Source organism: Kwoniella dendrophila, chromosome 7, assembly GCF_036810415.1.
Source record: "Kwoniella dendrophila CBS 6074 chromosome 7, complete sequence".
NCBI lineage: Eukaryota > Fungi > Basidiomycota > Tremellomycetes > Tremellales > Cryptococcaceae > Kwoniella > Kwoniella dendrophila.
The window spans coordinates 1,573,983-1,597,412 of record NC_089482.1 but is presented as its reverse complement, the minus strand read 5'-3'; the positions used below and the strand labels follow the sequence as shown (position 1 = coordinate 1,597,412).

Genomic DNA, 23,430 nt, shown 5'->3' with positions numbered 1-23,430 from the left:
ATTATTCAAAATAACCAAACTCGTTTCTCTTCTTTACCAAACAAGACATCTTCATACATTACACAAAATGGTCGCTGCTAGAAAATTCTTCGTTGGGTAAGTCGCTCTTGGCTTTATCCGCTTCAGTCTTCAGGCGTTCTCTGTTTTAGGAAAGTTCTATGAGAACTGAGAAAATCAATGGCAAACAAGGATGGAAGAGAGCTGATATGCATTTGTATTGTCTACCATCCATCACAGAGGTAACTTCAAAATGAACGGTTCCCTCAAAGAGGTTGAAACCATTGTTCAAAGAATCAATGAAGCCAACTTTGATGGATCAACTGGTTAGTTTTTGATTTCTCCGTCTATAACAACATACAAACCTATACCATCGTTATACCACCTAAAAACGGACTTTATACTAAAAAGCTAACATTGATAATCGATACTTTTCCAATTGTAGAGCTCGTTGTTGCTCCACCAGCATTATATTTACTTAAAATTCAAGAAGAATTGAAAAACCCAGCAGAAGTTTCAGCTCAAAATTCATATACAGAAAAATCAGGTGCATTTACAGGTGAAATTTCACCAAATCAATTAAAAGATGCAAATGTACATTGGGTTATTTTAGGTCATTCTGAAAGAAGAAGTTTATTTGGTGATACTGATAAATTAGTTGCTGATAAAGTGAGTTATTTAGAGTTCCTTATTGAAACATTAATCAAAGAAGGAAGAAAACCTCTCAGGTTTGATCTTCATTAAAAGTATATGACTAATCATGCTATCTATCAAACCCACAGACAAAAGCAGCCGTAGAAGCTGGCCTCGCCGTCATTGCTTGTATCGGTGAATCTCTTGAACAAAGAGAAAAAAACGAAACTCAAGCTGTAGTAGAAAGACAACTTGAAGCTATTGCCAATGAAATCTCAGAATCTCAATGGAAGTGAGTTGAACGGTCTCAATCACATACATATATACGTAGACTGACTCTCTAATCGTTTACTTTTAATAGGGACATCGTCATTGCCTGTAAGCTCGCTGATTTTAGGTTATCAGAGCATAGCTGATCATGACTCATCCTCACTTAATTAGACGAACCTGTTTGGGCTATCGGTACCGGTAAAGTAGCTACCAAAGAACAAGCTCAAGAAGTTCATGCCAATATTAGACAATGGCTCGCTAAGAGAGTTTCTCAATCTGTTGCTGATCAAACTAGAATCATCTACGGTGGTTCAGTTAACGGAAAGAACTGTGCTGATCTTGGTAAGTCTGAGGATTCTATACCTTATATAGTGCACTTTTTCTCCATATCGTTCTCGTCATCACATCGGAAAAGCGCTTTTATCTCAGTCAGCTAACATCATTTTGGTCCTCCACAATAGCCAACGCTGCTGATATCGATGGTTTCCTCGTCGGTGGTGCTTCACTCAAACCTGAATTCATTGACATTGTCAACAGTCAAAAAGCTTAATTTGCTAGATTTGATGGATACAAGTACAAGGGAAAAACAATGGACGAAAAAAGAGGATATATACCAAATGAAGGGTAAATGTGGATTAATGCAACTTTACCTGCAGCATACAGCAATCGCAAATGATAATGTATTAGCGTTTATATTCACTGACTTGAGGATGAAAGGAAAGAAAGGACCCCTGAATTGGGACTTACATTGGTTGTCGAATAGATAAAGGAATGTGGGATGAAAATTGTAAGGTATTAAGAGGATTCAAATAGTACCAGACTAAAATATCTTTTCTACAATGATTCGTTGTTCTGTGCTCACTTGTCTGATCTACAAGCATTTACACTATTACTAATTTCTAGTCATCTCACTCAATCACGCAAATTGGTCAGGCCATAATGATAATACCTCTTACCACCTCGAACACAATTTCAAAGACAGATTACCCCATAACGGCAATCAGACCCCAGTATAGTATAAAGCGTTTGACGATGGGACATTATCAAAAGGAGAAAAGACAACTTATTCATCATGAACAGCCTCAAGGTGAAAAGATGGATCCGACTTTGATAAATGAGGATCAACCAAAAGTAGCTCCAGCAACAACTGTTTTAGATAAGGATGAAGATCATAGTAGAAGTTCATACAAACCGAGAACCACTATATGTGAGTGTGGCAAAGTGCATATGAAGTGCAATGTTATATTGTATATGGACCGATTCCTTCTTGTCATTGCTATAAAAGCTAAATCTATCAAGTATATAGTTTTGAATACTTTCCCACCTGATTTCCCTATTCAAACACTTGATCCACCAACCTTACATTCAGATCATAGGGGATACCTATTTTTGAAAGATAATCAGCTATTAGATAGTAGTGAGTTGTTCTCAGGCTACATCTATTTATTCATTTTATCGTATAACCGATAAACCGACATGAAAGTAAAAGTAATGTATACACTATACTGAGAAACTGGCTGATACAATTTACAATACAATACAATGTAGTACTAATATTTCTGATGATATTCGGTACATTTTTATTCTTGACAATAACATGTATAAAATGTAATTCATTTTTTACAAAATTATCCAATAGCAATAAAACTGATCAAGTTATAATGGATGATATGAAATGGGCTGAAGGTAGAGAAGTTATTGAAAGAAGGATTATTTATGAGGAGATTAATCCTAATCCTAATACTGCAAAAAGGAATGGAAGAAAGAGTTTTTTAGGGATTGGTAAAAAGGTGTCATAGCTTGTGTACTCTAGTATTGATGTACTGTAGTAGGTGTATATTCTCTTCTAGCTTATGCACAACGATATATTGTATACAAAATGACCTCGTTGGTAGTTTAGATATCTACCAATGTGTAAGGCCAAGCTGTACATGTATAAATTTACAGATAGCAGTCTGCCCATATCTACATGCGATAGATGACATCAACCCGCTATACTATGACTTGCTCATGTTTGAACAGAATGTCCAACGATCGAGAAACGTAAACTCATGGAGAGTACCGCGTAATGATATATGATTTAAGCTACAAATGCGAATACAACTAACTTACTGTAAAATAACTTGCCTTTCATATTTTTACTTCCTTTCCTTTCCTCCCTTGATATCCTTTCCTTTCATTTTTTTTTTCAGTATAAAGCAACAACAATTTCTAACATTCAAGTTACTGATACCTCCTTTACGTATATCCTGGTTTCGTGTTATTACAAGTGTGGCAGAATATGAAACGATCAAAAAGCTTGTCATCTTACTGAGTTGCTCGATACTAAATTGACTGACAATACCCAATCAATTATATACATATATTGCTGATTGCTATAATGAACTGTTGATTTTTTCTCTTCCTTATCGCCCACATAAACCCTAACTCTCCCACACCAAAAAAAGAAAAAAAAAAAAAGGTAAAACAAAAACCTAAAAAAGGCTTATTGTAATCATACATATTGTAGCTTAAAAGCCAAAGAAAAAAAAGACCAAAAAGTATAATCAGTAATATATATAATAAGTAAAACCAGATCAATCATCATATCCTCAATCGTTAAAATCCACACACAAATCACTGTAAAAAAATATTAAAAAGCTTATAAAGAAAAGCTACTCACACTCATTTGACGAAAAAGGAAAAAACATAGTGCATAACACACAAGAACATAAAGGTCAAACAACACTAATCCTATAAAATTCACAATACAGTAACATACTATCTCGCCAGTCAAATCAACATAAAATAGAAGCCCTTGCTTCACTGAAAAGTCGACAACTGAATAATCATAAGGGCTAATCGCTAATCAATTATGTCTCATAGACCATATGGAGAAGATATAGATTACGACAATAATGGGAACTTCGAAGATGTAGAACTTGGTAATTCACCAAAAAGATCGAAATCGCGATTTAGGAATATGACTGGTGAAGGCTCGAAATCACCGAATAGATCAACAGATTATTTCAATTATCATCCACCATTATTGATTCTGTTACTTGCATTCACAGTTTGGTTATTTTTACTTTTGATTTGTTTTACAAGTCCTCAAAATGGTGGATTAAGTGTTGTCTTTCAAGATGGTACTGATTATATCGGTGTTTTGAGTGAGTAGCTATATTAGGTAGTATCACAGAGTATACCTTCAAATACTGATATGCTGGAATTTAAATCAAAATACTACAGTAAAATGTACTGCTAGCTCATGTGATCCTTGGATGTCATCAGGTAAGTAATATCTAGTTTGACCTCAGTCTGGAGGAGTACTGACTCCCTTTTCCCCTGCCTCTCAGACGGGTCTTCTTCTTCTACTTCGTCTTCATCGTCATCTTCCAGCACTTCAGAGACTTCCTCGTCATCATCATCCTCATCATCCACCACTACCTCATCCTCACGAAACAACGTAAACGTAAAAAGAGGAGAAGCGACTTCATCAGATTTATCCAATTTCTTCTTGACAACGGGATTAGCTACTTTAGCTTCATTCTGGTTAATGTCATACTCATTATTATTTATAATTATGAGATACATTTCTTCTAAATTACCTTTAAGTGGTGAAGATGAAGAAGTAGAATTAAACACAGAAAAATGGTCAAAAAGTGAAAGTACAAGAAAATATTTAAAATCTCATTGGAAATCATTTAAAAATCCAATTAAAAAATTTGCTTTTAAAACTTCACGTATATTTCTTTTTTTTCTATCATGGACTCTTCTTGGTGTTTCACTTGACGCTACGGTAAAAAGTGTTAAAGTTACTGGTGGGAATGGATTTGGTATTGGTTTGATATGTAAGTACAATAAGCTTATTTGCCTCTCCTGCCTTCTGTCGAGGTAGACTTGACTAATGAATTGATGATCATATTTTATTGTTTTAAGTACTTCACATTTGCTGGGTAATTTTACTCTTCATAACCTATATTGAAATTTCAAGAGGTACAATTAGACGTAAATTAGATTTAACATTTTGGGGATTTAAATGTTTACAAGTTTGTCCTTCATATAATAGAAGATCTAAGAGGAAATGGGAAGATTATGATTCATTAAGAGGTAAATCGTCATCATCATCTTCAAATGACGAAATAGATGAAAAAGAAAGAGGTAGATTTAAATCAAGAAATAGAATAATGAGAAGTAAATCTAGAGCAAAAAGAGAACGACAAGAAAGGTTTGATCGTGAAATATATGTATAGGAACTATAAGTACACATATCATTCCTACTTTTGATAGCATAATATCATGCATACAATGCTGTACAAAAGCAAACCACGATACGCATCGATGCTGCTGTTATACCAATACATGATAATCCGAACTATACGAGTGATGTTGATGTGCGTAGTCACACCGTTATTATGGCATAGAGATACAGGTGCCACTTAATTCGATCGTCATCAATGCATGTATAGTGTATGTTTTAGACTAGACGAAGAACAAGAGAGAGAGAGCGACGGGTTTGATATTTAATATTTTGGCGATGTAACTTATATACGAGATTTACCCTGAATCCGTTCTATAAGAAGAGTACACAAATAACTACGTATGGAGGCTGGGTAAAAATACACATACAGTTCTAGTTAACATGCAATATATTGCATCGATACATAGATTTTCATCATCTTATCATAGTTCACATATCTTCCACTCTAATTTTATCATTGTTTATAACGCTATTACAACCTCACACTAACTAAAGTATCAGCATAACAGGAAGGAAAAGAAAGCAATATGTCAGCTAAAGATGTGAGTAATTCGATATGTTCACAATATCCAGCATCATTTTGATTGTAATGACTTGCCCGAGTATGTGAACAAGAAACTGATTATTGCTTTTAACAATTTAATTATAGTATTACGGTAACCAGTATGTATCGAATCAAACATTATAATCATACCTGCCAATTGGTAGAAAGCAGGAACATAGAGAACCTTTCTGTATCGTGGTATTAAGAGACTAATGGAATTCTTTCAAACATTTTAGACAACAACAACAATACGGTGGATATCCACAACAAGGTGGTTATGGTGGACCTCAAGGTGGATATGGAGGTCCTCCACAACAAGGTGGTTATTACCCACCACCACCTCAAGTAAGTTTTCATTTCCTACTATGTGGCGTCATCATCAGAAAAACATGAGATAGAAATGTAAGAAAGAGGAATAATCGATGAACGATCTATTCATATCTGCAACAAGCTTAGTGCTAATAATATCCATGATTTACTTTGTAGCAATCATACCAACAACCAGGTCGTAAGTCTAGTACTCCACGTTATATTCAAAAAGGAAAGGTTAGAAGAGCATGGAAAGGAAGACTAGACTGGATCAGATGATTGATAATTGAATTAGAGCTTGATAGTCAAGAAAGAATAATGCTGACGACGGCTGTTCATTTTTTATCTGCTCCAATCATAAATCACTATATATAGAATAGTAAGTTTACTGTCTCTTTTCATAGCAGAGGATATAATGATAGGTATCGCTCTTTTACTGATTACTCGTTTGTCGGTAAAACACAATCAGCTACCCACAACCTCAACCTCAACCAGTTTACGTTCAACAACAACCACAAAAATCTGGTGGAGCAGGTGGTGGATGTTGTGCATGGTAAGTTTCACTAAAAAATTCAAATCTCGAATAAGATATCCAAGAAATGGAGGAAACCAAACAAAACGAAAGGAAAGGAATTGAGCTAATTTCATGATTTTGATTTCAAATCAAATGTTCAGTCTTGCTGGTGGTAAGTTTATCAGGAATCTTCTTCGCATATATATATATATATCGAGTATACAGAGAACTGACTCACACACATTGTTATTTTACTTTTTATCAAAGCCCTCTGTTGTTGTTGCGCCGAAGAAATGTGTTGCGATATGTTATGTTAAAAAGGAAGAACAAAAAAAGGTACCTGAACATTTTTCCCCTTCCATATTTTTGATTCAAACCTATCTAATCTATTTCATTTATCGTATTATCACACTCAATCTGAATTAATCATTTTCTCTTTCTTTATAAACGCTGTTTTTATGTTATCTTTTTTCTCATTTTGTTACTATATATACATGATTCGCTCAGGAAAATGTATTTTCAAACATTCGCAAATTCGCATCTGCACTTCTGTATGGCATCGTCTGCTACGTGCCTCAGGAGCATTGCTTTCACCGAGATTAGAGTGTAGAGTGATATGAAATGACTAATTAGATATCCAATGCATTCGACATCCTTCCTCCCGTCACTCTATATTCACTACTTCTCCCCTTACTCTCCATAACAATTTAGATTTCAATTACCATTACCTCCACTAGCTGATCCCGGAGGTTGCGACTGTTGAGGTGGTCCACCAGAACCATTTTGAGATAGTTGCTGTTGTTGGCCTGGATGAGGTTGATTAACTTGCATAGGTGAATGTGGATGGAATGATGATTGTTGTTGAAGTGGTGGAGGTGGCTGTCCAGCAAAAGGTGGTAAATTGTGTTGTATCACTATTTGAGAATGATCAGATTATTAGTTATCAACCTTCTATCGATGTCAAGCATAGTAGCTAGTAGGAATTGAAGGAACAGTAACTTACGTTGAGGCGTTTGATGAGGTGTTGACACGTTAGGATGAGGATAATAACCTTGTGGTCCACCTAGCCCGCCTCCATTACCACCCGGTCCTGGACCCGGTCCATGCCGTTGAGGTGTATGAGGATTGAATTGCATATGTTGCGGAGATAAGAATTGAGGATTTTCTACTTTGTGATAAATCATGAATGGTGATTAGCCATCAAGATTCGTAACATACACACACAGTAAGGAGTATGGATGACTGAACAATTATTTATATATGTACACTGAGGGGTAAAGCAAAAACTCACGAGGAATTCCAGATTGGAAATACATTGGCATACCATTTTGTTGATGTCCACCATTTGGACCACCTGGTCCAGGCATCATTTGATGATGTGGTTGCTGCTGCTGTTGCTGCTGCTGTTGCTGTTGACCTGGTATAGGTGAGAATTGTGGTCCACCAGGTGAAAACATTGGACTATTCATTTGACCTGAAAATTGAGGTGGTAAACCGGGCTAAAGAAAATTGATTCACAAAAACTTGAGCCTAGACTTCTCCTATATCGATATTTCCTTGCGCGCAAGACGTCGAAAAAATGGCTGGCTTACCTGATTGAATCGATATCCATACCCAGGATATGGTTGCAAACCACCGACAATAGATGGGACAGGATGAGGAGAAGGTGAACCTGTACCACCAATACCAACCCCACTTTCATCATCAAATACAGATGAACCTGGACCACCAATTCCACCACCGCCTAAATGCATTGGTAATGGACCACCACCCATAGGACCACCAACATATGAAGGAATATATGTTTTCCTACCTGCATTATAAGGCCATTGTAATCCGATCGAAGATGCGGAAGGTACTGACCCAGAACCATGTTTCCATGGATTGAAGTCATTCCTAACGTCAACCGTTACTTTTTCAGGTAATTTATCCTTGAAGAATGGATTTTTCAATGACGCTGTAGCTGGAGCTGGAGATGCTACTGATGATGTAGGTAACGGTTTAGATGCAGTAGCTGGACTTGCAGAAGGTTGACCAGGTTTGAAAACAGCTGCACTTGGTTTGAAGACAAAAGTATTTGCTTTTGGATTCAATTTAGCTTGATTAGCAGCCGATGTCAAACTTGCCATTGAGGGTGTAGGTGAAGTAGCTTGTACAGGTATATTTTGTCCAGCAGTTTCAGCTATAGGTATATTTGGAGCAACAGTAATAGCGGCAGCAGCATTAGAAGATGAAGATGGAATGGCAGATTTTCTCTTCGCAGCATTAAAAGGTGGTATTTCAGGTATCTTCATAAATGGTTTTTTAGGTGGTAAAGCTTTAGGCTGTTCAGTTTTAGCTGTTTCCATAGGTGCAGAAGTTTTGATAGGTGATTTACTTGATACAGCTGCAGCTGCTAAAGATTTTCGATCTTCTTTAGCTTTTTCCAATTGGGTTGCTGCTTTAGCTTCTATATCCTTCTGCTTATTCTCATCTTTAGCTAAAATAGGTAAGATATCCTTGGGCATTGGAAGAGGCACCTAAAACATCCATGTTTAATAAGAAATTGGGAATACACTATGTGAAAGGTCACGATACTCACCTTGAAACTAGCATGGAACTTCTTCAATTCTGCAAGTTGTTTTTCCCTTTCCGTTTTAAGGTGAGACTGCTTCTTAGCTTCAGCTCTTTCACGTTCGGTACCAACGAATTGTCTCCATTGATCTACTACACCGCTAAGCTGGCCATCCTACAACAAACAGTAAGCCGCCAATTCCATGATCGATAATAATGACTTACTGCTTTTTGATCTGTAGGTGCAGTGACGGTGGGGATAGCAGGTGCAGCGGCAGGAGCTTCGGCAGGCTTGGCAGGAACAGCAGCAGAAGTAACAGCAAGAACAGTAGTAGAAGGATCATCACTTGTACTTCTAGCTGGAGCAGGCGGAGGAGCGATAGTTGAAATTGGTGGAGGGGCGGGTGAAAGAGCTTTTGGAGCAGCTGGAGCTGGTGTAGGAGCTGTACTACCGTTTGTTTTCGATGCGGCAGATGACGAAGCGGGAGCAGGAGGGGCAGAGACTCTAGGTGCAGCACCACCTTGACCCAAAGCTCTACGAGCTCCAGGAGGAACATATGCACCCGGAGCTCGAACGACACCAGAATACCTAATTCTCAAAATTAGCCAACTCACTCAGAATACTGGGATCCCGTAACTTACTTCTCTTCCTCATCTTTGGCAGAATCCTCAGCCACCTGACCTCTTTCTTCCTGAATATGAGAATTCTTCGAAACAGTCTATGCAGAATTGGTATTATACATCAGCTGTTGCATGAGTAATCGTGTTGCGGAAGCTGACTTACACCCATGATTTCACTCGCTAATCTATCCGCTTCCTTTTCCCTCTTCTTATAATCTGCCCCATTCTTATTCAACTTCGTAGTGTATAATTCTTCTTGATAATCCGTTTTAGCTCCAAATAATCTTTCATTGGTCTCAAATTGATCCCATGGTACACCAGTGACTAGAGTCCCAAATGTATCTTGATCTTTCCCTCCATTTCCTCCATTAGGTTGGCCATTTGGTGGTGGTGATGTTGCATCAGGTACCCAAGGTTTCAATTCTCTTTCTGCTGAAGGTCCAGTAGATTTAGATATATCCGTATCTGTTTGAAATCCTATATCACAGAAGGCCATTTCATATGGAAAGTAAGTATCTACTCCAGTCGATAATCGAAATATCAAGAAAGAATGAAGTAGAAACACACCTTTACTAGATCTATTCTTATCATCATGAACAACCTTCTTCATATCCATCATACTAAGGGAAAAAAGACCCTTTCATCAGCTATTCAGCTCATATATGTCTTAAAGGACGATCTATCTTTGTCAAACATTCCTTTCGTAGATTATCGTAAGGAGGTATAAATGACAGTATACTCACTGGTCATTGATAGATTGTCTTGGTGCAGGCGAACCAGATGTTGAACCAGGTACAGCAGGCGAAACACCTCTTGAAATTGATCCTGGTGGTGGTCCTCCTCTCCATACACCTTTTCTGTTATACGATACGATCCTCGCTTAGTCATATGCATATTTGCGTGCAATATATTGGGACAGTTATTACTCACCCTCTATTATTGTCCATCCCACCTCTTCCACCTCTGATACCACCTCTATTACCACCACCTCTTCCACCGCCTCTGTCCGAATTACTCATTCCAACTCGTCAATTTCGTGACAGACCTTTTCTAAAGTCCGTTTAACTTCAAGAGAGTAAACGGAGATGAAAAGGTTGATATTTGAGAGACTAGTGAAGGAAAGGGAATTAGCTCAATACCATTTGACTGACTCGGTTATCAATACAACATCAAAGAATTTAGATAGAGCTGTAGGTACACGTGTTGATGCCAATGTTTCATTTCATCAAAACATCACTTGCTGATCATAATCATGTCGCCATGTTGCAAGACATATGTTTGTTCACCAGAGAAGGAAAGGGGTACCCTTCTATTGATGAGAATACAGAAATGAACTCACGCGCTTTTAAGCTCTTCTTCTAGGATAGGTATAAATGGGCTTTGACAAGCACCTTGTTATATCCCAGCTTATCAAGACTGGGACGTTTGATGTCAGACAAACTATCTGTGAGTCACGGTTGTACGACTAGATATACTACTCGTACTCACGCTCTCAATGTCGTTTGTCGCTGGTCATTGCATTGTTGTTGGCACCTACCTACCTACAACATTGCCCCGCATTTAAATTCATTCTCAGGGAATCACCTTGAAAGTGCCACATTCGGTAATATCAGCGGTACTCCTTGACATGCTGAAACACAGGTCAACGGGAGAACCGGACCTTTTCCACGCGTTCAAGGCATGTTTTGAGATCAGCTTATTATCCTTCTTATTTAAGTCTAAATCAATGTCCCAAAGTCTCATAAGACAATACCACATCAGTACCACGACCTTAACATGTGTAGTATAGTATAGTGGAAACAGCCTTCGTGAAACTTCAGTAAAAATTCAACGTCAGAGAGCGGTTGCGTTTATACCTTTGGGTATGTCAGCGGTCAAACATGAATGAAATTGCCCTGCACCAGCATCTTATCAACTACGGGTACCGAACTCGGATCTCGGCTAAATCCGCCTAATCTAACAGTTGATGAGGAGAAGCAATATTGAAATTGGGGTGTCTCTACTAGCATAACTTCTCTACGCCATCATCACCCCTCTTGTGTGTGGACCAGATCTTCTCTCCTTATGTTATCCCATATAACGGCCTAGAAACATCTTACGAAGAGTGCACATCTTTCTTCATTCGACACATCTTCGATTCACTCCCGGGATATATAACGTTTACACATCGTTGAACCTCAAGGTGTTTCTTACATTCATACCTGAATTCAAGGTTTCCATATCATCAATTCATCAGACCATCAACTCGAAATGACAACCGATAGACCTAGAGCAAATTTGGATGATTTTACCATTCACGTAGCTAATCATGATCAACAAATTCAACATGCTAAAGCAGGTTGGATCCATTGGAAGAAGGATAACACATTCGAGGTTAGTTAAATATACGACTATTAACTAAGCTGTTAGCTGATTTCCTCAATTCGGTCTCTATAGCGATATTGGGATATGTACCGAAAAGAAAGGGAAGAAAGTCCTTGGGGCAATAACGGGAAAATGTTGACCTGGTAAGTGTTTATTTCCTATTTTTACTGCATTTCGCTTTGTTTGCTGATATCATAAGTGATTGATAAAGGGTGTTAGTCAGAAAAGATGATATTGAGGGTGAAATATACGCAGCATGCGAAACGTGAGGATATCAAGATCTGTTGATCCCGTTATTATCAATTTGGTGATGATAGAGACTGATAGGACTCCAAACATAGCTACCAACGGAAAGGTTTCATCAAGCAGAAAGGCTCAGATTCTGTCGAAGATACTCATTTATACGGTATTGCTTCGGTTGTTACTCCACAACAGCATCTTCGTAAGTGTTCTTGAATCAATCGGAAATGATCTTCTCTGCCATTATACCCATTTGATTATATATACAATGCAAGAATGCGTACGGAACAGCTGATTTCGTTTAAAATACAGGTAACGGTTATGCAACTCGGCTTCTGTCACTGCTACATTCCAGGCTTTCCAACTTACCTCCTCCCTCATTTGATGCCCTTCCGGATAAATCTGAATCAAGCTCTTCCGAAATTTGTATACCCAAGGCTTGCGGATCGATCCTCTGGTCAGACGTAGGCTCAAAGTTCTACTCAAAGTGTTCCCCCGATTCGGATAGACAAGGATGGGTAGTCGATGATCATCAAGTCACCGAATTAGTATGGAAGATACTCCCTACTTCAGGATCAGAGCAATTAGAAAAAGTCTGGGAATGGATCTATCTATCTGATTTGTCTTCTATCAATCACACCTTGTCTCAAGGAGCTAAGGAGAACTTGAGAAAAGTCGATACTTCCGAAAGATCTGTATATATTCATGATCCCGCTTCAGAAGGTACAACAAGCTTCATACCCCTCAAAGGAACTTGGCAGAGACCACTTATAATGAATCCTGAACCTATTGGTCTCAAGTATAAATCAGATATTCAAGGTCAAGAAGAAGAAGAAACTATCATTTTATTCTCTTTGAGAACAATCAATATAGGAGATCGATTATTGATTACTTATATCCATAATCTGAAATCTGAACGACTTCCTTCGGTACTCAAAGCGTTAGATATTATAGGTAGAAAAGCAAATCAAGAAGAAGGTTGGATATGGGGATTAAATGCATCTAATGATGACGAATTGATCAAAACTTGGCAGGATGATTCCAAAGGTGAAAGACAAGTTAAATTTGGTAGAAGAAAAGAGATCGATGGTCATTTATTAGGTGTAGCTTGGTATGGAGATAAAGAAGATAAAGGAGAATTAGTCGATGGTCAAATGTACACTTGGATGTAAGAAAAGCAGCTAAGACCATAAATTCCATTAGATCTAGACACACTAAATGAAATAAAAGTTGTATATACATATTAGAGCTCAAACGATATCATGGCGAAAAGAATAGAAAACAAAGTTAGAAAATACACAACGGAAATGCAAAACTGTATATAATAAAACTTACAAAGTCGACGACGATTTCTCTCACGTGTGGCAGATACCAAGGTCCTTTATACTTCTAAAGCCCTTCTGATCCTTTCATCCTTCCCCTTCTTACAGATAAGGATTCTAATAGTATTTTGACTGCTTATTCAGAGATCTACCCAAGCCGACTTCATCATATCTACGACCTGCAGGATCAATATGTTTCACTCATTGCTTTCGTGCAAAGCAACTTCATTGTTGAATTGAATTTTTTACTCTTACTACTAAATACGTTAACCTTTAGAAGCGATACCAGTTCACAATGCCGAACTTCCTAAAATCGATATTCAAACCTACGCCAACTCAATCACCTGGTCAAACTCGACGAGGTTCTGATGATATTGGAATATATGATAGAAGAAGATCATCAACTGATGCTGTATTAGCTGAACTTCTAAGAACTGAATTACGCTCAAGCGAAGGTGAAAGTACAAGAGGATACAATAAAGATACTATTTCTGATCTAGTCCATAGGTTGAAAAATGATGATCAAACTCAAGTAGACGAAAAGAGTATGAATAGATTATTCAGGATCTTGGAAGATATAGAAGCTGAAGATGAGATCTTGAACCTTAATCAACATACGAAAAAACCTAACGATAACGTCATGATGGGAAATGAGCAATTACAATCATCGACGCATCGTAGCTCTACTTCTGTTGACCCTGCTACTATCGGTGGGCATCTGCTTAGTACTGTCATTGAAGGCAACTCAGAAGCTATTGGTGAGTTCAATTCTTCATTTTAATATACAGTCACATCGCTTACAATTATGATCAATGGATAGAAATCGCGGAGAAATTGCTTGAAACTGATAGAGGTGAATTATCAAATGCACCATTATTAGAAAGGGTGATATCTTTATTGGATGCTCAGAAGAACGATTTGGACCAAATCAATCCTTACACAGGTAGACAAAGATATCCTGCTTTAGGTAAGTTAGATTTTACAAGACACCCATCATCAAAGAAAAGCTAATATGGGATTATTCACAATTGCAGTTACTCTTGAGCAGATTTATGAAAGAGTGCGAATTGATCTGAAAGGTGTAAAAGGAATGTCAGAGAACGATGATCACTGTATCTTAATTGCGTCACTCAAAAAATTGCAGGAAGGTAAGTTAACGAACTAGTCAACCACGTAATACCATGATCGTGCTAATTTATTGATCCTTGATTGCTAGGTCCTGATTACTTAATCGATATAATCCTAGTAACAACGATCGTGCATCAATCATCAATAATTTCAATTCCTCTTTCTATCGATATCAAAGATCTACTTGATAAGGCTGTTAATGATCATTCAGATTTGATACTGTTCAGGCAATCTCTACAAGATATAATATCTTTATATTCTAGCCTGAATGGTGACGTAGTTGTGGAAGATAGAGAAAGCGAAGATGCTTTTGGTAAGATGAGTATAATGATCAAACAAGTTGGTAGCCAATTCCTGCCATAGCTAATAGTTAATAGTAATTCTATGCTGACAAAATTCTTCATACCTACAATAGCTTCAATCGAGAATATCTTACTCAAATTTATCAACACCTTTTTCATCTTTACCGAATAGTCGAAATCCCTCGACATGTTCTTCGGTCAATACCGTTACACCAACACCAATAGGTCTACCAGGTTCACCATCATCTTTATTATCATCATCAAAGTCTTCTCCACCTTCACTAACATATAATCAGATGCCCATGGATGAATTACAAAAGCAATATGGTACAGGAGATACTACGATAAAGGAGGGACAATTACCTGGATTATCAAGTTATCGAGAGACAACTGAACCTTATACATCCGTACCAAAATCTAAGGTAGTTACCAAAGAAGAAAAAGGTGATGAAGATGAAGAGGAAGAGGGAGAAGTATGGGAATACAGAGGACAGCTCTTAACAGCATCAGCTTTAGATTTAGTATTAAGAGAAGAAATGTTATTACAAGCAGATTCATCAAATCAATATTCAGGTCAAGTTACATATGATGATTTAAGAAAATGTTATATACCAAAACATATTCAAAAATTGAAAATCCCCGATTTGACTGATCCTGAAAATGGTGAAATTCCAGATACGACACCTTCAGGATTTAAGTTAAAAACAGAAGATGAATGGGGAAATAAAATTGGTTGGTATGATAATGGTTCAGGAGTGAAGGAGATGTATTATTTGGAAGAACCGAAATTTGAATTGGATTAATAATGTATAATGCTTATAGTATTGCTACGGTAATATCAGATTTACTCGTACTATCTCTTAATACAATGTAACTAACTTATCGATACGTGACAGTGGTGATTACGCAGAAAAAAAGACAGTTCAAGCTGCATTTTTAGTACAGCGTCGTGTGCTTTTGACTATCCACGAAGATTTTAAGAAATCCTTGCATGTATGAATTGACAACGATTGCTATACTACCAAGTATCTAAGGTGAATTGTCGCAAAGTCTATTATCGAAAGTATTATAATTGTACTTTCTCTAATCCTGGTAAAAATTTATATCCACCTTCTTTTCTGATCTGGTCGAAAATCTGTTTGATTTATTTGATTTCAGTCAGTCAAAGAAATTCTTATTTTCAATAGTGGCCTATCTATTCTGCAAGGCACAAGTGGTATTCTGACTTCGAGAAAGATGAAATAAACTCACGCTCATAGTCAATTCAGTTTCTTCCCAGGGCATATCAGGACTTTGAATCAAACCATCTTTCAAACATTTAGCTACGTGATCAGCTTCGAATACTAATCCAATTTCTTCAAATGTCATATCAACTAATTCATCTTCCAAGTAACCACCACATTCTTTTGATGGATCTTTTAATCTTCTTATAATGTATGATTGTGGTCTGTAAGTTGAACCTTGAACCAGTATTTCTCTATATGAGCATGAAGAACTCAGCTGTGATTCAAAAAAATTGCGCTCAATCGATTGGCAAGCGCAATAGACGAGAACATGTTGATCGTTACGAGCTTACCCTTTTGTGCCTACAATTCTTGTATGTTGACTCTCCTGGAATGGGGATAGTAAGTTCGCTGTACCTGTAAGGTTCATGGACAATGGTTAGCGTATTACAAGGAGAACTTGGTTTTCGTTTTGTCAATTGATATAGAAGAACTAACAATTAGCCATAGCAGGTATGCTAGGAAAAGTCAAAGCGAAATTTGTTGATACATCTACGCCTGTATCATGTAACATCATTGTGCTTCCAATTTTGGCTGGAGGGGTTTTATCATTTTTAGGATGTCTGTAAAGCATCGTCATTGTCTATATATGTTGCAAAATTAACAATTTTCATTAGCATTGCAAATTCTGTTAACTCTAGGTTTACTCCTTACTTTATCTATGAAGAAGCGAAAACAACCGGGAATACAGTTTTTGTGACAGGGTGAAATGCATCTTACTTACCCAGAGTAACGGATAAGGACCCAAATCTAACAAAGGACCACCAGCTAATTCTGCACTCAACAATCTATCTGTATCACTTCTTTTACCCAAAGAATCCAATGATAAATCAGAATATAAGCATCTAATATCACCAATGATATCATCTTGATGAATGGCTTTTTGGATTGCCAGTAGAACTGGATTAAATCTTGTCCATACGGCTGTAATGAGAATTCACAAAAATCATTAGCTATTTGAGGTAAAATTTAGAACAGGTTTGTAATCATCTAGGATATTCAGATAGCAGGAAAATTAAAGGTAGTGTTGAGTTTGGAATAGCTTACCTTCCATAAGGAATAAGCTTTTACCCTTAGCGATAGATACTAAGCTTCGCCATTCTGCTGCATTCAACGTAGCTGGCTATTTGACAGAGTATCAATAATTGAAGGAAACGTTAGCCTTTACATTGAGTAGGTTTTTCCTAAAGAAGTACAAGCACAGGATGGCTGACCTTCTCGAGTAGAACATGTTTACCAGCCTCCAAAGCTAATTTAGCATCATCGTAATGGCAGACGTTCAATGTACCTATATAAACTATATTGACGTTCTAAAACAACATTCATGGTTTTATCAATCAGTTTCGTCTGCGATTATTGAAAGATGATTCTGAACGCACTTCATCTTCTACTACACCTTTATAGCTACCATAAGCTTTAGGTTTAAAATCAACTAAATTATTTTGTTGAGCTGCAGCCCCCTTTGGACAATATTTATTTAGGAATTCTTCAGCTTTAGATAGGTTTCTTGATCCTGCTGCAGCTACTGCATGGGATATACCTTGAACATTTCTTGCGGAAGGTGATCTACATAAATCAGTAACGAATTCTGATGATATCCCTGTATGTCAATTGGGGTTATTATTAGTATTCTAGCTGATTATCAATCTAATGATACATAAATGGTAACTTGAAAGTATGAATGATAACTTACATCCACATCCAATTATACCCCATTGAGCAACAAAAGTGTCTGAAGTCATACTGAAGTTTCCTCAATGTCGATTAAGCTCTTTGGTGAGAAGAAATTGGGTAGTATTGATGCTCAAGCCAGTCTCTCTTCTCATCTTATATACTTTGATCCAAAGCATCTTCATTCCTCCGTCCTTGGCTTTAATCGAACAACAAACAGACATCGGATATATTCATATATTCTGTTTCTATTCTACCGGACCGATAACGGACATACAGAATAATGATGACTATGATAACGTAACAGCAACGGTATCACGTGATAAGTTACTGTTATTTAATTAACTACTAATTATAAGTACTCTAGATAGATAGATCCTTTGTTCATCGGTTCCTGTTAACGTCTGTCAATTCCGAGATTTATACTCCATGACCATCGCTTACAAAGGAATGCTATCAAGGTTGATATTGAAGATGTAATGTCAAATATTTGAGTTGGAAATTGTTTCACTCCCAATCTGATCAGGTTAGCATGACACAGTAGTAGACATTGTGAGATCTTTCACTTATATTCAAGACAGTCAGGCAAAATGGACGACCCAGGTCCATCATCGACATATTATAGGTCATTTGCCTCTACAGCAGATGGACCTGTACATCCGCCATCACCACCACAATCACCTTTATTGACAGCTACATTACCTGAAGAATCACATGAAAGGGATTTATACGGATTAATGAATTTATCTAGAGAAGCTAGTGAATCAGAAATTAGAGAAAGATACAGAAATTTAGCTACGACGTTTCATCCTGATAGACAAAGAAATGATCATGATAAACAAAAAGCACATGAAAGATTTACAGAAATACAAAGAGCATATGAAATCTTGATTAATCCAAATAAAAGAATGATTTATAATTTATTTGGGTCAGAGGGATTAAAAACTTCATGGGAATTAGGACCTAAAAATAAATCAGAAGAAGAATTAAAATCATATTTCATACAACAATCAAATAATAAAAAGTTATTAGAATTAGAATCTTTGATTAAATCAAAAACTGAAACTGAATTAGTTTTAGATGCAAGAGCAGTTTTCTTACCGAAATCATTTTGGAAAGATCCTTCTATGGTTCCTCATGATCCTATTTCAAGATTAAGTAGAATAAGACCAGGTAGATCAATTTTAAAACATTCTTTCGAAACTGCACTCACAGAAAATTGTCAATTCCTATTTGAAGCTCAAGGTTTATCAAGAAATGGTAAAGGTGGTTCAAATTTTTTAGGCACAATTAAATATCAATATTCACCTAAATTATGGTTAGAATTACAATCTTCTGCTTTACAACCTAGAGTAGCGAGATTCAAAGGTACTTACACGCTAGATGAAAATCAATATATAACTTGGAATTTAGTTCAACAGACTTTAGGTAATCCACCACAAGCAAGTTTCACATTTGGTCGGAGATTGTATAATGATTCAACTGGATTTATATGTCAGTGACAATCATTATTGGAGAACTTTCTAATCCTACCATCATTAACCATTCGTGGTTCTGACTGAAACCAACCCACTCCCAAGCGATACTGACAATTAACGATACTTCATCTTCGCAGCATACGAATCAGGATCATACGCAATCGGACCATGGGGAAGTGAATCACCATTAAACATCCCATCATCCTTATCCGTAGGAATAACTACAACACGGAGAAATGGTTCAGGATGGACAGTTCAAACTACAGCTGGATTAGCTTCATCGAGAATGTCAGGTGATTGGTCAACGAAAATACCTGGTGGTGTCAAATTGAAGTTTGGTGCAGAAGTCGGATTAGGTTCAAGTCCTGCTTTATTCATTAATGCAGATACTAAATTAACTGATAATGTTAGAGGTGGTATGTTACTTCAATGTGAAATTGGTGGTGGTATAATAATGAAATTCAAGTGAGTGGATACTTGCTGACCTGTGTAACATCTCTTGCATCGTTAGACTAATATTCTGGGCGTCCTGCTCTATGTATGTATATCGCTAACATGTCTTTTCTGTTCATTTATAGATTCAATAGACTAGGTCAAAGATTATCTATCCCAATTTTACTTTCTGAAAGATTGTCGCCGAATGTGCTATTCTTCTCAACTATAATACCAGCCGTATCATATTTAGGTGCCTACCGGTATGTGATATTACCACGCAAGAAGAGACGCTTGAAAGAACGTATAACAGAATTGAGAGAGGAAAATAAGGAATTCATAGTCCAAAAGAAGGGCGAAGCGTTAGATGCTATCTCCTTGATGGAAAGAGATGTCGAGAAGAGAATCAAAGCTGAGAGAGAACGAAATGGTGAGTATATTACCGTTTCCTTGAGATCTTATGTACGCTGGACCACACGGAATCGCTCACACTTCGTCCCACTTTCATACCTTCAATAGGTCTTATCATAGTTTCAGCGCATTATGGATTATCTTCTTCCTTCACTACAAGAGGAATCATACAATCAGAGAAAGATGAAGAAGAGATAATTGATGTTACTATCCCTGTTCAAGCTTTAGTACAAGATGGTAAATTATATATTCCTGGTGGTAAAGGTAAATTCAATATAATAGGTTTCTGGGTAAGTTCGGTTCCCGTTTCTATTATGAAGAACTCGTCCCTAATAATCGATCATTTTACACTACTCGTACTGGCTATATAGGATCCATGTATAGGAGAAAACAAATCTCTTAGAATCAGGTATCTTTTTAGAGGTAAATTACATGAAGTCACAGTTGACGATATCGTTACCGTAAAGGCCCCTGTAAAAGGTATGTTTAAATCCCCGACGCAGATCTCGCTACTTTACTGCGTACTACCAAGAAGAAAAGCAAATGGCAAATGGCTGATGACTATTCGCAATCCCAGCTCACGCATTAGATGATGTATAACCTCAATTGCTGCATAGGATACATGAATCTAATCACTTACCTCATCTTTCATGCATAATAATAACTTTATAGGCTCAGTTGTCTCATTCATTCCTTTGATAAGGTTAAGAGTCAGTGCCTGAGACACCAAAGGAATGTGCAAGTGAGTACGATTATTCATATAACCTATGCTCTATATAAGATCAGTACTGGGAACGGACATGTCTAGCACTTGATCTGGCTAGCTGAACGACACTGACACAGTTAGACGATCCTATGAAGCCCAGACTGCTTGACGTCATTCATAAACCTTCAAAATGGACCAGAGGATATGTTTCCGGGATGAGTCGATACAAATAAGAGTTTACTGGAATCTGATCCTGTCCTTTGAATTGATTGATTGATGTCTCTGAGAGGGCCAAAGCGTCATACTGAATATACAAATATTTAAGCTTGGCAAGAATACCGATATGATCGATATTATCAGAATACATGGAATTGGTTGTTCATCAGAATGACGACGTGTGAATGAAGCATGCCTTTGAAAGTCAAGATTTGATTGATGTCATCTTTAGTCAACCATAAACAAACATAAACATAAACATAAACATGAACAACACGTGCAGATGAATATAAACAAACCAAATCATATTATACTCGAAGATTCCAGATATATATACAGATAGACATCAACGACACAAGCTCTCTTTTCTTTTCTTTTCTTTTCCTTTCTTTCTTCTCCTTTTTACAACTCACACTTCCTTCTCTTCCTTTTCCATCACTATCGTGTATAACTTTAAACAAATCATAAAACAACTCCTCTTTCAATATGGCAGCTCCAGGTAGTCCAACAGCTACTGTAACTAATCCTATGCCAGGAACCATCGATCCTCATACTGGTACAACTACTACTACATCAGGTCATGGTGTACATGATATCGAGAAAGGTGAGTCTCTGAAACTTCTCTGTGCTAGTCGTTTCCTTCTTCCCTTCTGGTTTCCTCAGAGTAATCTCCTTCCTTCCTGCTGCATGCTACCTAGATGTCTAAACATAGGCGTCAGATACCCTTATACTTATGTCTATGAATTCCAGGTCCAAGACATTCACAACATGTCGATTCTAGACTTAACGAAGCTCAACCTGGTTTCCCGATTTACCATAAATCAAGGGCTAATCCTGCTCCACTTGGTAAGTCGACGCCTTGCAAACCCCAAATGTATCTTTTGCCACTCCTCAGTTCTTCATCCTTTCTGAGTGAAGGCAATAGTCAGCTGACGTGAGATTCAATGTTTTGATGCAGGTTTGTTCGCTTTCGCCACTACCACCTTGTTGTTTTCGCTCATCAATGCTCATGTAAGTATTCAATAATTGTCACTGTGGCCAATTGCAAGGGAGGCTGGCTGATCTTTTCTACATAGGCAAGACATGTCACCCAACAGTATGTTATATCTAACCTCATTCCGCATATTTCCCCCTTTTACTCATTTTCGAGCATCTCGGCTGACTTGATGCAAATATGTCAGAAACATCGCTGTTGGGATGTCTTTCGCTCTCGGTGGTTTAGCTCAGTTTGTAGCCGGTATATTCGAATTCTGCGTCGGTAATACATTCGGTATGACAGCTTTCTGCGGGTAAGTTTGCCTCTACTGATCTTTAGCGTGAGAAGCAGCTCACGACGACATGTGCATATCTTAGCTATGGGGCTTTCTCATTTTCTATCGCCATCTCCTACTGGTGAGCATAATAGATAACCTCGATAGATTGGGTACAGAGCTGATGCTATCCGATCTATCAGGCCATCTTCAGGTGTTCTATCCACATATGCCCCTACACCGACCGATCCATACAGACTCAACGCAGCCATTGGGTTATTCATTATGTGCTGGTTTGTATTCACCTTCATTCTCTGGCTTGGCACTTTCAGATCGAGTGTATTCCTTTGCGCTACCTGTAAGTAAACGTTTTATTTCCTGATACACAACTAAGGTGATTTGTGCTGATCTACACCATCATAGTTTTCTTCTTCTGGCTTTCTCTCCTTCTTTTGGCTGCCGGCTACATGGCTAACAAAATTGGCGTTATCAAGGCCAGTGGTAAGTTAAAATCTTGATGTGGTCTCGGCTATATACCGGCTCAAGATGATTTCGCTGATATTGGTGGCTTCCAATAGGCTGGATGGGTATCGTTGCCTCCTTAGCTGCGTTCTATGTTGGTGCCCATAGTTTCCTTACTGCTGAAGCGGCACCTATACAACTTTATGTGAGTTCGAAAGCCTACTAGCATCTCAATATACACAAGCAGGCTGACCATATTTGCTCTTTAGAACCCAAGTTTAGCCAGAAAACGGGTCTAGAAGCTTATAACATCGGTTGCTGTATACAGCTCCCTTCTTTCTGATATTTCCTATTTTCCCTTACTGTGTACCTTATGATCGATTTTTACTTGTATCCTATATTTAACCAAATTGCGAAAGGTTAAGAAAGAGAAGAGAATCGTCGTAGCTTGTAAATATACTCTATATATATATACTATCACATA

At 37.5% G+C, this 23,430-nt stretch overlaps 10 protein-coding genes across 10 annotated transcripts; 8 read left to right on the top strand and 2 right to left on the bottom strand.

Moving 5' to 3' along the window:
- Window positions 1-67: 67 nt before the first annotated feature.
- Window positions 68-1,450, top strand: L201_005792 (triose-phosphate isomerase; the record flags this gene model as incomplete). The annotated part of the gene is made up of 7 exons (XM_066221521.1): window positions 68-96; window positions 238-323; window positions 443-666; window positions 780-922; window positions 992-1,008; window positions 1,072-1,242; window positions 1,362-1,450. 7 exons carry the CDS (start codon window positions 68-70, stop codon window positions 1,448-1,450), a joined length of 759 nt encoding a protein of 252 aa, XP_066077618.1.
- Window positions 1,451-1,932: 482 nt separating this feature from the next.
- On the top strand, window positions 1,933-2,699 carry L201_005791 (uncharacterized protein; the record flags this gene model as incomplete). The annotated part of the gene is made up of 3 exons (XM_066221520.1): window positions 1,933-2,107; window positions 2,207-2,317; window positions 2,449-2,699. The coding sequence occupies 3 exons, from the start codon at window positions 1,933-1,935 to the stop codon at window positions 2,697-2,699; spliced, it is 537 nt and encodes a 178-aa protein (XP_066077617.1).
- Window positions 2,700-3,754: 1,055 nt separating this feature from the next.
- L201_005790 (uncharacterized protein) lies at window positions 3,755-5,132 on the top strand (the record flags this gene model as incomplete). The annotated part of the gene is made up of 4 exons (XM_066221519.1): window positions 3,755-4,049; window positions 4,129-4,170; window positions 4,236-4,730; window positions 4,819-5,132. The coding sequence occupies 4 exons, from the start codon at window positions 3,755-3,757 to the stop codon at window positions 5,130-5,132; spliced, it is 1,146 nt and encodes a 381-aa protein (XP_066077616.1).
- A 535-nt stretch (window positions 5,133-5,667) lies between these two features.
- Window positions 5,668-6,550, top strand: L201_005789 (uncharacterized protein; the record flags this gene model as incomplete). Its single annotated transcript, XM_066221518.1, has 5 exons — window positions 5,668-5,682; window positions 5,790-5,803; window positions 5,921-6,029; window positions 6,171-6,192; window positions 6,489-6,550. The coding sequence occupies 5 exons, from the start codon at window positions 5,668-5,670 to the stop codon at window positions 6,548-6,550; spliced, it is 222 nt and encodes a 73-aa protein (XP_066077615.1).
- A 671-nt stretch (window positions 6,551-7,221) lies between these two features.
- L201_005788 (uncharacterized protein) lies at window positions 7,222-10,700 on the bottom strand (the record flags this gene model as incomplete). Its single annotated transcript, XM_066221517.1, has 11 exons — window positions 7,222-7,421; window positions 7,511-7,672; window positions 7,799-8,006; window positions 8,100-9,026; window positions 9,089-9,235; window positions 9,286-9,649; window positions 9,703-9,779; window positions 9,845-10,158; window positions 10,249-10,301; window positions 10,425-10,538; window positions 10,612-10,700. 11 exons carry the CDS (start codon window positions 10,698-10,700, stop codon window positions 7,222-7,224), a joined length of 2,655 nt encoding a protein of 884 aa, XP_066077614.1.
- Window positions 10,701-11,931: 1,231 nt separating this feature from the next.
- Window positions 11,932-13,457, top strand: L201_005787 (uncharacterized protein; the record flags this gene model as incomplete). Its single annotated transcript, XM_066221516.1, has 5 exons — window positions 11,932-12,054; window positions 12,118-12,188; window positions 12,257-12,310; window positions 12,387-12,487; window positions 12,598-13,457. The coding sequence occupies 5 exons, from the start codon at window positions 11,932-11,934 to the stop codon at window positions 13,455-13,457; spliced, it is 1,209 nt and encodes a 402-aa protein (XP_066077613.1).
- Window positions 13,458-13,902: 445 nt separating this feature from the next.
- L201_005786 (uncharacterized protein) lies at window positions 13,903-15,840 on the top strand (the record flags this gene model as incomplete). Its single annotated transcript, XM_066221515.1, has 5 exons — window positions 13,903-14,365; window positions 14,428-14,574; window positions 14,642-14,755; window positions 14,824-15,074; window positions 15,151-15,840. 5 exons carry the CDS (start codon window positions 13,903-13,905, stop codon window positions 15,838-15,840), a joined length of 1,665 nt encoding a protein of 554 aa, XP_066077612.1.
- A 263-nt stretch (window positions 15,841-16,103) lies between these two features.
- On the bottom strand, window positions 16,104-18,062 carry L201_005785 (uncharacterized protein; the record flags this gene model as incomplete). Its single annotated transcript, XM_066221514.1, has 9 exons — window positions 16,104-16,172; window positions 16,289-16,514; window positions 16,614-16,677; window positions 16,759-16,903; window positions 17,045-17,244; window positions 17,368-17,443; window positions 17,535-17,630; window positions 17,700-17,920; window positions 18,014-18,062. The coding sequence occupies 9 exons, from the start codon at window positions 18,060-18,062 to the stop codon at window positions 16,104-16,106; spliced, it is 1,146 nt and encodes a 381-aa protein (XP_066077611.1).
- Window positions 18,063-18,581: 519 nt separating this feature from the next.
- Window positions 18,582-20,912, top strand: L201_005784 (uncharacterized protein; the record flags this gene model as incomplete). Its single annotated transcript, XM_066221513.1, has 6 exons — window positions 18,582-19,485; window positions 19,607-19,934; window positions 20,048-20,331; window positions 20,421-20,602; window positions 20,684-20,792; window positions 20,890-20,912. The coding sequence occupies 6 exons, from the start codon at window positions 18,582-18,584 to the stop codon at window positions 20,910-20,912; spliced, it is 1,830 nt and encodes a 609-aa protein (XP_066077610.1).
- Window positions 20,913-21,720: 808 nt separating this feature from the next.
- L201_005783 (uncharacterized protein) lies at window positions 21,721-23,245 on the top strand (the record flags this gene model as incomplete). Its single annotated transcript, XM_066221512.1, has 10 exons — window positions 21,721-21,838; window positions 21,985-22,080; window positions 22,193-22,245; window positions 22,311-22,330; window positions 22,416-22,523; window positions 22,588-22,626; window positions 22,688-22,842; window positions 22,908-22,985; window positions 23,063-23,151; window positions 23,216-23,245. 10 exons carry the CDS (start codon window positions 21,721-21,723, stop codon window positions 23,243-23,245), a joined length of 786 nt encoding a protein of 261 aa, XP_066077609.1.
- Between the last annotated feature and the right edge of the window lie 185 nt (window positions 23,246-23,430).